This window comes from Podarcis raffonei, chromosome 1 (genome assembly GCF_027172205.1).
Source record: "Podarcis raffonei isolate rPodRaf1 chromosome 1, rPodRaf1.pri, whole genome shotgun sequence".
Classification (NCBI taxonomy): domain Eukaryota; kingdom Metazoa; phylum Chordata; class Lepidosauria; order Squamata; family Lacertidae; genus Podarcis; species Podarcis raffonei.
In genome coordinates this window covers 132880991-132894997 of record NC_070602.1, presented here as the reverse complement: position 1 = coordinate 132894997, position 14007 = coordinate 132880991, and the positions used below count along the sequence as shown (strand labels likewise).

At 41.2% G+C, this 14007-nt stretch overlaps 1 protein-coding gene across 1 annotated transcript in view; it reads right to left on the bottom strand.

Moving 5' to 3' along the window:
* IQCA1 (IQ motif containing with AAA domain 1) overlaps positions 1–14007 on the bottom strand; it is a 95371-nt gene that overhangs the window by 39701 nt on the left and 41663 nt on the right. The window contains exons 7-8 of the mRNA XM_053362799.1: positions 6125–6209; positions 2308–2448 (exon numbers count right to left, since the gene is read on the bottom strand). Of these exons, the coding sequence (XP_053218774.1) occupies positions 2308–2448; positions 6125–6209 (226 nt within the window). The remainder of the gene's footprint in view (positions 1–2307; positions 2449–6124; positions 6210–14007) is intronic.

Here is a 14007-nt window from a genome sequence, read left to right as displayed (position 1 = left end):
GGGAGGGAAGCTTGCAAGCGGAACAGCACTTTTTCAACCTGCCATTCCCAACGAAAGATATTCAGACTCTTACTGCCTCCAACAGATTCAGTTCAGTTTGATTTACTGTGTTTAGTGAGCAGCCATTACATGCATTAAAAATAATCATAACAAGAATACTGCTAATAATAATGGTTTATATTTCTACTTCCCGACCTTTACAGGGTAAACCATTTCCCATTCTCCCTTTAAGTTTTATGGCACAAATTTGTAAAGCCTTGGCAAAAAATTTGGATGTTCCAAAGTACATATACCTCTCTACATCAGACAACAAAAAACAGCTCTTTGCAAAAGACGCCCTTCCCTTCTGCGATCTTAACAATGGGTGAATGTAGTTTCTAAGGTCATCATAAAAAGGGTATTCAAGGAGTACATGAGTTATGTCTTTTATTGACATAGAGTTACAGCCACAAACTCTATCCTTCTTAGAAATTCCTTTATGTCGGCATGTCCAATCTGCTAACGGAAGGACATTTAGTCTTGCCTGCAGGAAGGCTACACTCATTTTAACATTTGGCAAATCTACCAGATATACAATGGAATAAAAAAAGCATACAATTTGTTAGATTGACAGATCTTGATCTCAGCAGTTTGTGATTGCATCTCAGTGTCTCTAAGCCTTTGGAGTATTAATTCTTTAACTGCCTCAAAAACCTGCGTCACAAGAAAGGAGACAGAGAGTCCCAACCTCCTGGGAGCAAATTGCATTTCACGTTTACATGAGTTTGGGGTCATGTCTTCTCAAGGTGTAATGAGGGATTTTGATACCTGCTTTAAAATAGCTTTTAACCAAAAAAGCAAGCCTAGTCTAAGCGGATTGGCTTTATTGGGCATTACACCCAGTTCTGCACAGAGTAGTGCTATTTTTGTAGAGGCAGGGACTGGCAGGAACCTGCACAAAAAATTGTTTTGCACTCTCTCCAGTGAATCTAAATTGGCTGTGGCCCACAGTGGTGCTCCATATAACAACTTTGGCAACACCCTGGTCTTATAAAGTTCAAAAGTGGGCTGCACCAAGTTACCCCCTTTTGTACAGTAGAATCGCAGTAGTCCATTTAAAGTTCTATCAGCTATTAGAGTACTTGACTGGACCTGTGCAAACCACCTGCCTGTCCACTGAAATACTCTGAGATACTTAAATGAGAATACTTTCTCCGGTGTATTTCCTTCAAGCGACCAATTGTAAGTTTTCTTAGATTTGCCAAATATAATAACTTTTGGTTTTTTTGGGTAATTTATAGTAAGATGCTCGTTCTTGCAGTACGAGCTGAACCGATTCAGCAGTCTGTGCAATCCCAATTGGGTGTATGAAATCAGGATTGCCTCATCTGTGTAAAGGAGGACAGTAGAGGTGAAACTTGGCTCACCATTGGTGGCTTTGTGATCTGTGTTATGTCACCCAAGTTGGTGGGGATCACTGCTTCTTATGAAAGCAGATCCCACAGTTTAACTAGGCACTGTGTGAAGTACTTTTGTCTGTCCTAAATCTTTCAACATTCAGCTTCATTAGATGCCCCTGGATTCTCTAGGAAATGAGATTCCCCCCCCCCCGTAAAGTCTTCTCATAACACTCAATGTTAATGATCACAAATAGTAAAAAAAAATGGGGGGGAAACCCACACACTGTGTGCTGTTTGCTCTAATGATAATGAAGTGGTATATAAATCTGGTTAAATCAAAAAAGAATACACATAGGGGCTACCCTTACAATTTAAAGGGTGGATAATCAGGGTTCTAGATTGTGCTGGAAGCCCCCACATGTGAAACAAGCTCTCCATAGCAAACATTACGCCTAAACATAGTGACGGCTGGAGGAGTCAAATAGCTCTGGACGTGGAGCTAAACTTGCAAATCCCAACCCCTTTCCTTATGCTTGGCTTCTTTATATCAGTAACAGCTGTCACTTGGGGAAGAGGAGAAATGGAGAAAGAGAGGTGGGGGGGAGAGAAACACAGATAGCTCCCCTCCTCAATTCTTCCCCTGTGCTTATACATGGCAATCTAAAGCACTCAGGTTTGAATCTGACAGCCTGCTCTGATCCTAAGGTTTTTAGGAACTATTTAACACAGCGGAGGAAAGTTTTAGGAGGGTGGGAAACAAAGAAAGGGTCCTTTGAGAGTCCATATGGCTCATATTCCAGGCTGGCTGGAAGCCTAAGCAGAAGCTTATTGTGGGTCTCAAAGTGTACACCTAGTTATCATCCAGATTTTACCCAACATTAATTGAATCAACAAAATTTGATAACAGTTGTGCATTAGCATTTCTTGCCTGCTCTTTCTTCTTTGTTTTCGGCTCTTTTTCTTTCCCTTGCTTTTTCTTTTTCCCCTTTTCTTTCTTTTCTTTTTTCCCCTTTTTCTTTTTCTTCTTTTTCAGTTCTTCTTCTTCTTTAGCAATTATTTCAGCAGCCACCTGGCAGAATGAAGAAAGGAGTCTAAACAAAACAACTAGCTTCATTCCAGCTATCAAACCAACAAATCTAACAAACATTTATAACATAGTTAACCCTTGCAACTTTATGCTATCTTGAATATTTTCTTGCTAAATGATATAGAGGCCAGCCACAAAGATCAGTCCACCCTGAGCAAAAACGAATCACTGCTATTATTTTACTCACAATCAAAACATAACATTTCATGTAGCCACTCCTCCAAAGAAGGAACCTTTAGCAATCAATGTTCTTGCTACCACTATCAGATTCCTTATCAGTCTCCTGTTTTCTGATACGTGTTTCTTACTGTGCTCTTTTTAAAAACACCTTTTCATTTTTTGTCTATAGCTAAAAATATTACTTTAGAGATATTGGCGCAGAATAACTGTAACATGAAAACTAGCCAGTACTGGTCCAAAACATCTGGAGGGCACCAGGTTGGGGAAGGCTGCAGCAGCCCATTGCTCAGCAAGTACTCTTAACCTGGCCTGGGGTAGAAAAGACAGGCATGTGCCTCACCTTGCAGGAAGACCCATAGGCTTAAAAGGGAGTGGGAAGTAGTGCTTTCCATGAACAGTAATCAGGAGTGGGCACAAAGCAGATCAGGATCTACTGATAGATCTCTGGCTGATCAAATCAAATTGATGATCTGATTAGCCACCCCCAAATGCAATGAAGTAAATTATACTGTTTAAATTTAAAAAGCTTGGGACGTGGGTGGCGCTGTGGGTTAAACCACAGAGCCTAGGACTTGCCGATCAGAAGGTCGGCGGTTCGAATCCCCGCGATGGGGTGAGCTCCCGTTGCTCGGTCCCTGCTCCTGCCAACCTAGCAGTTTGAAAGCACGTCAAAGTGCAAGTAGATAAATAGGCACCGCTCCAGTGGGAAGGTAAACGGCGTTTCCGTGTGCTGCTCTGGTTCGCCAGAAGCAGCTTAGTCCTGCTGGCCACATGACCCGGAAGCTGTACGCCGGCTCCCTCGGCCAATAAAGCGAGATGAGTGCCGCAACCCCAGACTCGGTCACGACTGGACCTAATGGTCAGGGGTCCCTTTACCTTTATTTAAAAAGCTTGGGGAAGAGGGCGAGCAGAACTGAATTTTCCTGTGGAAGGGCTGTGAGCTCTGTTTAATGCTGGTACTCAGAATCAACTTCTAGGCACAGAATTTTTAGTTCCAAGTGCCTGTCTTTTGCACCTGATGGATCAGGGGTTCTAGTAAGAAACTAAGTACCCGACCATAACACGCACGTAGTTTTTAGAGGAGGAAAATCCGTAGGCATGCCACCCGTAGGCATTCCCTCCATAACATGCACAGACATTTCCCCTTACTTTTTAGGAGGAAAAAAGTGAGTGTTTTGGTGCAAAAAAATACGGTAGATTCCTTTCCACCTAGAGTCTTTTGCCTGGAGAAGCAGATAATAGTCCAAGCTGCACATGGGAGTCTCCAGGGTCACATATCATTCGTCATTCCAGGGTCACATATCATTCACCAGAGTGGCTTGTCTAGAGCAGCTGACACTATCTCAGCCCCCCACCCGACCCGTAACATGGAAATGATGACACTTATAATTATTTCAGAGGAAAAATAAAAACACAAGAGCGTAAGAAGAGCCTGCTGGATCAGGCCAAAGGTCCAGCATCCTGTTCTCACAATGGCCAGCCAGAAGCCTATGGGGAAACCTGTAAGCAGGATCCAAGCGCAAGATCCCCCTCCACTATGAAACAACGGAAATGATCGAAACCATCCTCTGCTACCACTTGTTGGTTTGCAAGCCCCCTCCACAGCGGCTGGCCCCTCTTACTGTCCTCGGAGCTTGCTTACCGGTAACCTCCTCTGGCTGATATCTCGGACTGACCAGGGAGATTTTGATAGGCGACATTTTCCCAAGCGTGGGTAAAATGCACAACCCCTCCCCCCTGCTTCCGCAGGGGAAAGTAGATAAGTCAGAAATCTATTTACATGATGTTTATTTCTGACGTTACAGCACTAGAGAAAAACACGTCCTTTCAGTTCAGTTCTTCCAGCAAGTCTGACAAACTTCCTGAACATGCGCACACAGAAGGTTTCAAGTTACACTCTTCACAAAGACTTATCCAGCCTGTGAACGTCCTGGGAAATTCTTCTTTCCCACAGATAGGCGCATCATGTGATGTCAACAAACTGGATGTCTGCAGCGGTGATGTTTCCATATACTGACAACGACCCCCCTCTCTTCCCCCCACCCCAAATTTCCCGGCAGTTCTCTTGACCTTTCTAGCCCATTTTGTAGGGAGCATAGACTCCCACCCATCTAAGGTTTACAGATATAATAATATGCGTGAAGCACTTTGATATAAATACTAACTATTGTTATGCAAAGTAGGCAAAAAGCTGTAAATATTTGAGTAAGCATATGAGGAGGGAAACAGAGGCATGGAAGGAACTGGGAGGAAGAACAAGAAGAAGTGTCAAGGGTTGAAATGGTGCAGTGGCCAGGATCCCAGGGATCCTGGGAGAAGTGGACAAATTAGAAGGTCACAGCAGCTGAGTGAGGTTCATTTCTACAGTTGTATCTCCTAAATATGGACACCCAGTGTCAAATCTTCAACTCTGAGTGTCCCTATATATGTAACAAATTCCAAAACGCTGACACTATATAATCTTGTGACTCTTTTAAGATTAATAGATTTATTATGACATGGGCTTCTGTAGCCTAGTCTTTACCAAAGAAACAGTAACTTCTGGAACACTGTCAAGGGGCAATGTTAACACAGTACAGTAGTACCTCGGGTTAAGTACTTAATTCGTTCTGGAGGTCCGTTCTTAACCTGAAACTGTTCTTAACCTGAAGCACCACTTTAGCTAATGGGGCCTCCCGCTGCCGCTGTGCCACCGGAGCATAATTTCTGTTCTCATCCTGAAGCAAAGTTCTTAACCTGAAGCACTATTTCTGGGTTGCGGAGTCTGTAACCTGAAGCGTATGTAACCTGAAGCGTATGTAAGGGGAGGTACCACTGTAAGTAGTTACATGCTGAAGAAGTGTGGCCAGTAGCATAAACCAGGGATAGTCAATGTGGTGCCCCCAGAGAGCCCCAGCCTTCAGTCCATGCTCAAGGCTGATGGGAGCTTTGAGTCCAGCAACATCTGGAAGGCACTATGTTGCCTACCCCGACGGAGATTTGCACGCCTAGCGTTCTGTGGGTATAGAAATACTTTAGGCTAGTTTTCGCATTGCTTTCCAGACATGGGATGGGATGGGGAATGGCTCCTGGAATGTGGCAGACATTGCTAATACATGTGTGGAACCTTCATGTGACTCGACTGGCAGATCTCATTAAAGGACTCCGCATTTCTAGACCTTTGGCGTCTAGAAATTGTAACCAGTGTCCCAGAATCAAATTCTCTGATGCAGAAGTCACGTAACAGTTTTTTTTAAAAAAGAGAATATGAGTTAGGAAGGGGGATAAAAAGCCCTAGGGCAACTGTGTTCAGACCTCTGAGTTCCAGATGAGATTTTAATTTTAATTTGGGGTCTCCTAATATCCTTTTTGGCGGCACCTGTGGATCCAACCCAGTAAGATCAAATTTGGTACTATAAATCTGGGCCTACCATACATTGTTTCAAAAAGAGAATAAATAATAATCCTTTTTTAACCTTATGTCTGAAACAAATGCTACCTCCTCTGGAGTTTTTTCAGCAAAAAGAATAGCTGAACCGCCTTGTTCTTCGTCAGGGTAGTCCGGAAATCTTCCTGTCATGTGCCTGTGTGAAATAAAAGGCTCCATTTCAAAAACAGCACAAAGCCACATGTTGTTTTTAAGCATTAATTCAAAACGGTTAGATAATTATATATGGCTAATCAGCAATGGTGTTCCTACTCCTAAGCAGTTTGATGTGGGCACGCAAAGCAAATAACCTGAGATGAAGTGTGATGTGGTAGAGACAGCTATATATCCGCAAGACCTGGATGCAACTCCTTTTTAAGGCAAGCCGTGTTCTCTTCCACACTATTCCAAATGTATGCAATGGAGATGGGTTGCTCCCATCTTAAAGGGTTCTTGCGATCACTCTCTTGCAACTGCCCTAAACATCATTTACATTAAGTCTTACTCTGTTAAGCACCATGCATTTCATCCCATATTCTAAATTACTGAGGCAAAACTGTAAGAATGAGATGTTGGACCACATTTTTATGTAAGTTAGCTTCCTGAAATTGCATTCATAGATTGTTCCATCTAATTCAGAAATTCTCTGACAGGCTCAGTGCCCATACAGTACCTTTCAGTAATTGTTTGTTGACATGTGGAAAATGAATCTGTGTGTTTCGTTCTTCTAAAGTCATTCCCTTGGTTCTGCAAAGTTCTCCTTGTCCATAAAAATTAAGTGTTGGACAAGGGGCAGAATCTGCTTAACGTGAAATATCTCACCCAATAATGGACATCTCTCTTTCCCTTATTTTCAACTTTTAGTAGAGTAAATCCCGCAGCTGAGCAGTAAATGGCTCTTTCTTTCTTTCCCAGATTTTTTTTAACATGATGGGGGAAATGGTTTTTACATACAGAATTATTTCTAACAAAGACCAAATATAAGGTACAGATCCAATTTTCTATTTAACTTAAATATTAAAAGTCATGCCAGGTTATTCTTTTTTATTTTCTTACTGCCTTTCAATGCATGCATTTGAAAAATGGCACTTGGCACTAGAACTGAAGTACAGATGATTTGGCTTGCTTCATATTTAGGCCACATTAGAGAGAAATGTGTTGTTAAAAACAAGCATAACTAATGACTCACTGCAGCCCTTGATTGCCCCCAAGTCAATTCTTTAGCAGTTTCAGCTGTTCCCATTATTAATCTGTCATGTCCTCTGTGGGGAAAGATGGTCCAGCACGAGGCACTGGTTTTAGGCCCTGTACATCTGCGCTATGCTCCATTGCACTGTGCCTCAACATTATGCAATTAGTCAAATTTTAAACATATGTACACCAGCTGAATCTCTGCAGTGGCAAAGGCTGACATGCTGTTCTCGACTACATCCTGACCTTGCAAATATGTTCCAAAGAGCGAGGTGCAGATGAAAAAGAACTTCAATGCAGAGAGAAGGCTGAATTACCTTTTGTAAATCAATAATGTAGGGCACAAAGAAACCCTCTTCCTTTTTGGAACAAGAGTAATGTTGAGGTTCGGGCACTGAGAAGAGGAACATGGTGCTGAACTCCCACTGTGAACTGTATGTGTTGTGTGCCTGTGCCAAGCACAAGCAAGCTCAAGTCAGAGGGCTTCATTGGCCACAGTGCCTGCTGGATCCTGCCCAATGTTGGGGCATCAACTGGATTATCCTGTTCTTCAAAATGCAGTAATAACAATTATTTGCAGCCTAAAATGTATATTTAATACCTGGGGTTGTTTTAAGGATGTGATTGCAATTTATTGCAGTTATGACTGCTTTTTAGACTCTGCTAGGCCAACTTAATGAGTTTGACCAAGCTGGGGGAGGCAGTGGAAGACAGGAGTGCCTGGCGTGCTCTGGTCCATGGGGTCACGAAGAGTCGGACACGACTAAACGACTAAACAACAACAACAAGGCCAACTTATTAATGGTTTAACTCAGGACAGTTATATCCAATAAAAAAGGCTCCGTTTTGGAGGGCCAAAGAAACTTCTCATATTTCCATGGTTCACACACGTACTCCCTATGATGCTCCTTTACTATCTTAGTGTTGAAGTGAAAATTTGGGAACCATTACTCTCCAAAAGGTTCCACCTTAAAAGGAGTTTTATACAACGTTACCCAGTGTAGATAATGCCAGGGACACTGATCCACAATTTCCTCTGGTCTGCAGGAGTCCTGGCACTGCATAGCTATACCCCCAAAACAGCACATAAGAGACAGTGATCATTAGGGTTTAAATGTTTGGAGAAGCCAGAATTGTTCCAAAGGCAGTAGATTCAATACTGACTTTCTGAAATAATTCCTTATGTTCACATAAGCAAGAATCCGGATATCTTTTAGCCATAGTTCTAGCTCACTTTTAGCCTATGTTGGGGTGTAGCAGATTAACTGAAAGCATTCAAAATAAGCACTTTCTCTCTCTTTGCCTCTAGTGTACAGAGAAGTTGCCCTCTTTGGGTGGCATCCAATACTAGTCCTATTCAGGCATGATTGATTTCGGGTCATTCATTTTAATGGGTCTACTTATATATAACTTAGTTGGATACAATCCTTTCATTTTTTACTATGACTACTTTGACACATAAGACCTACTGTATTCCTTGGGACTCACCTGTAAGCAAACACGTTTACAATTATACTGTAGGTCTCAAAAGAACTGAATTTGTAACAACATTCAAGTATTTTTGAAAATCTACGTCAAAGAAAAGTGAGTAGTATAACAAAGAACTATGTCACAGTTTATTAAAGCAAATGAACAAAAAAATATTCTCATTATAAATAATAGTATTATGATGAAATTAAATTATTTTAAGAGTACTACAGCTACAAAGAGCTTTCCCAGTTTTTAAAAAATACCCAGCACTGAATTGCAAGGAAGTCTCTAATCATACTCTTTAGTCTGCAATTAGAGCATAGTTCTGAAACTCCTTCTGGTGCCTGGCAGACTTTGAAGAGAAAGAATGCTTCTAAAATTAGATTGGTATGCCCCTTTCGTCACTGCAGCCACCTTACAATGGAAACACGCATGAAACTTGGTTGTGGCAAATGTCCCAGGTTCAATCAAGTTGTGAGGTGGCACAAGTCTGGCAATTCTAAAGCTGCATTGCTCCTATAACCTCTGATCCAATAAACATATGGACCTCTACAGAGTGTGCCTTGAAGGATGCAAAAAACGCAGGCATGTACATATTGACTTGCAGACAGGCAGACCTAATTACCTTTATTGCCAGTACAACTGGAGGGCATTGGGAATACTTTTCCCAGCCTTGACTCAAGGTAGCCAGAGGGCACCTTGGCTGTGAGGCCTGGAAGACCTGCTCCCTGCCTTGCTAGCCTTTGCCCACCTGACAGACTCCAGCTACAAAAGCTAAAGCTGCTGAACAGAGTCTTGGGCTGGGGTGCTGTTTAGGGGCTTTTGCTGGGGTGGGGCTGCTGCTGTTATTTTATATTAATTTATGTATCTTTCTTTTTTATTATGATGTACATGGAAATTGTTCAATTTGATTGTGTACTTTTTGATGTTTTATTTATGGTTTATGACTATTTTTGTTATGTTTGCAATTATGAGGTTTTTTTTCCTGTTGTAAGCTACCTTGAGCATGGTTTGAACTATGGAAATGTGGCGTACAATTAAAACTATGTATGTATGTCCTTATGAAAAGTACGGCTTGTATTCATCCTTTTTTTTTTTGTTATTGCAAGATGACCACTTTTAGTCAGTAATGTTCATTCCCCTTTTTGAATTTATTGTAAAATTTTGTATTCTGTATGCTTTTATAACTGTAAGTCACTTGCAAACATATAGTGAGTCACAAATAAAGGCAATACATAAAAAATAATTAAAATACGATTATTTGTAGTAATAATAATAATAATAATACAGGTAAAACAACTTAATTTACTGGCCCTTCCTCCTCTTTGTCCATTAGGAAGGTGCTGCTGAAGTACCACCCCTGGTGATCCCTGGACTAAAAAGAGGGAACACAAGCAATACTCAATCCTGGGTGTTTGGCTGCAGCGCATGTTGAATTGATCTCTAAAAATTGTATGTAGTAGCAAAAGGATCTCTTTGTGGAAGGAGGGGGGGGGTTCACTCAAAGAATTTGTAATATATAAAAAAGGTTCTGAAAATTCAACATTGGTTGTATTTATTATTAATTTATTAAATGTGTATCTTGCCTTTCTGTGTGGATGCCCAATACGGCTAACAATAAAATACACAGAAAAAGGTGCAACAGCGTGCAACTCACGGAAAAGTTGGAAATCCCTTGAAGTGTTACAAAGTACCGTATTTTTTGCACCATAACACTCACTTTTTTCCTCCTAAAAAGTAAGGGGAAATGTCTGTGCGTGTTATGGAGGGAATGCCTACGGGTGGCATGCCTACGGATTTTCCTCCTCTAAAAACTATGTGCGTGTTATGGTCGGGTGCGTGTTATAGAGCGGAAAATACGGTACTCTCAGTTCATACATTATATTTTCACATCCAGGATGTTTCATAAATACAATTATAAAGTCAATGTGAATATGGCAAATAGAGGTTTGTAAATACTTGCATTATCAGGGAGCTGTGATTACCTGTGATTTTTCATGGAGTATATACTTAGGCTGCATTCATATGCATTTCCCCAATGTTTCCCTAACATTAATTTCCCATTATATTTGAGCTTTCACATGAACACTAAACCTGCACTATATTTTGCTATATTTACAAAGCAGCATTTAAATAATGTGAAAGCTCAAATATACTGCTGAAATTAACAATCATGGAAACATAATAAAAACCGAGCAAACGATTGTGTGCAAGCAGCCTTGGTGGCTAAAGCTGCCATCTTAACCTCACTTACCTGGGAGGAATTCCCACGGAACTAAATGAGACTTATTTCTGAGAAGACATGGTTAGGATCCGTGCTTTCTTTCTGGAGTACTGGCACCTTTTTTCCTAGAAGAAAAACACTGCTTGGGGTTGCAGCCTAAGCCTGGTTTTCTGCCACACAAAGTCTGAAATAGCTAAGGCCAGCCTCTGCAAGGTTCCGTGTGCAGAAATAGATGCTTCTTGAAGCGTTTACATTATGTGTCAGAGGGACAAAATTGGGGTGGAGGGAAGGAATATTTGACAGCAAGGAGTGGGGAGGGAGGAAAGTATTGAATAGCAGTTGAGGGCAAATAAGATGGAGCTATAAAATATTTCAAATAATGGGAGGGAACAGAGTTCCCCATGAGTGAATGTCTGGCTCTGCCACAAGCATATATTAAAAATTTTCAAAACACACTCTTTTATAAATTGAAAAGCACAGTGAGATAGAATAAGAGAGACACATTTGGGTAAAGATATGAGGAATGCTGTGTGTAAGATGTACTATTCGCAGTTTTGTAAAACAAAATTCCAATGTTTACATGGAGTGGTCTTCACTTTGTGAAATAAGCTGGTATGCTATATTTCCCTCCAAATACTTTCCTCCCCTTACCTGTATGTAGCTGTTTCATTCTGCTTATGAGTTACTTGGAAATTTGGTTAGATTAGAACTGAGTTAAATGTGTGTGTGTTTTTTAAAACATATTATTTACCTGGACCCTCAAGTGTAATTGACAAAAAATGCCCTAAGGACAGCCAAGAATTCCAAATTATTTTAGTTAATATATGCAGTGAATTAATTGTGTCAAAATACACAAAGGAGCTGCACACTGTACACCTAACAGACTTCTCCCTACCCACCTTTTCGCAAATCATTCTCAATTTAAAACTTACTCTCTGTATCCTTCAAAGTGCTGTGCTGATGGAGATTTATGTCAGTACAACTCTAACCTAAACATTTCCCTAGTAATAGACTCAACTGTGTACTACCTAATCTCTATATTTCTGCATGGCTTTACGTGTGCTGCTCCCTTCTCTCTCTCGCCGTAACTCCTCTCCCTAATTGCCTAAAGGGCTCTGTCAAGATAATAAAAAATAGTTCTTCTGAGAATAAGGATAGCTGCACTCATTTTCAAGATTATAAGGAATGTTAGATTTGTTATGAAACAAGACATGAAAAATTACTGTGCAATGTAAGAAGCACAGTCAATCTTTCTGGGGAGTAATGGGCTCTGTGTTTCAAAATCCCACCTTTTAGTCATTCTTTATAACCAGTTATGAGGCAAATTTTATTTATTTTTGTTTTTATTGCATAATTTTATTACATAATAAAAATGGTTTGGGAAGGAGGGATTATTATAGCAGTGAATGTTTGAGTAACAAAATCCTTCCCAAGAGATGCTTCAGAAGGGCCCAGGGTCCACAAAAACCTGCGTCTGCTCAGAAAAATAAGTCCCACTGTATTCAATGCAATGTCCGCCCAAGTAGTAAGTCTAGGGCTGCAGGCGTAATATAGAACAGTGAATCCTTGGAGAAGACTGATAAAGGCCGAGACTCGGGGCACGGCCGTGAAGGAAAGGAGAGGGCTGCTTAAACTCTAAGCTGTGCTCCAAAGCCCAGAAAAACAGCTTGGAATGAAAGCCCCCTGCTGGCTAAGAAAACCCCAAACCTTGAAGAAAAGAGAGGGCTAAGCAAAAGGATTCCAAAAAACTGAAAAGAAAAGATCTTATTCAAAAAATACTAATGCATTCAAGGACACTAATGCAGGCAGCAGCGAAGATGGCACTGCCCTCAAGAGGCCTTTTCCTCTTTGGAGAAAGAAAATGGTCACAATATCTAAAGGGAAGAGTTTGCAGCACAACAAGAAGCCATAAAGGAGCTTATTGAAAACACTTGGAAAGAGCGAATGTTCCCAATGGAAATGAAGTTGGCAGAACTCAACACGGGGCTTGACTCTTTAACAGAAACTACAGGCAGCCCCCCCCCATTTACGCACGTTCAGTACGTGCGCAACCATGTGTAAGCGCATCAGGCCGAACCCGGAAGTGACCCAGAAACGTCATAAAGACGTCACTGAAATGTCACTAAAAGGGCAGGCTGGGGGCGGGACGGGATGCTTGCAGCTTTCCAATGGGTTTCAATTTTAAGTGATTTCCCCGACACACACGGTACCTCCGAACGTAACCCCCACATAAGCAGGGGGATGCCTGTACAGCAACAAAAGAATTAAGCCAAATCCATGACAAAAAGATCAAAGAATGAAACAAGAGATATATGGAACAAGTTTGAAGATGCAAATTAATTCTCCTATTTTGATTTTCTACATTTCTGGGTTTTTTTGAAGAGGGAGCGGAAGAGAAGGATTCTGCACAATTTATTGCTTCATGGCTTAAATCACTGCTTCCAGACCTCAAAATCTCTGCTGCTGATTTTGAATGGGCACACATGGCAATTGCACTCAAACTGAGAGAGAGGTTCACCCCCCACCCCGCCTGTGATATCACTGTCTGCTTTGCCCCTTACATGGAGGAGGAGGAAATGTGGAACAAATGGAGAAACCCAATATCAGTAACTTATAAAAGCATCCTAGTTATGGTGATGTGTTTCAGATCTGGCTTCTGAAACACTGAAAATGGGAAAAATTCTACATGCCTGCACTATTAAACTGCAAGAGACTAGAAATTTCTGAAATTCTGTCATTCACTAAAGAACCAACTTAAGAAAGCATCTGACACATCCAAACCATTCCCGAGATGGACAACCAGAAAGTGCAGCAGTTAAGATTTCAGTCTGATGTTATCAAGTAAGAAAGGGATATTGAGGATATTAACAACTGGAGAAGCCAGGCTCAAATGAACAGCAGCTGGCCTCTCCAGAAGCCAACCAAAAGGCAAAGGGAAATGTGGTCAGAAAATCCTCTCGCTTTTCCACATTTTGTGGTGTTCATAAGGGATGAAAGATTTGCATGGTAAGCTATGCTATGAACACAGAAAGCCGTCTTATACTGACCTAGATCATTGGCTACTGCTGCC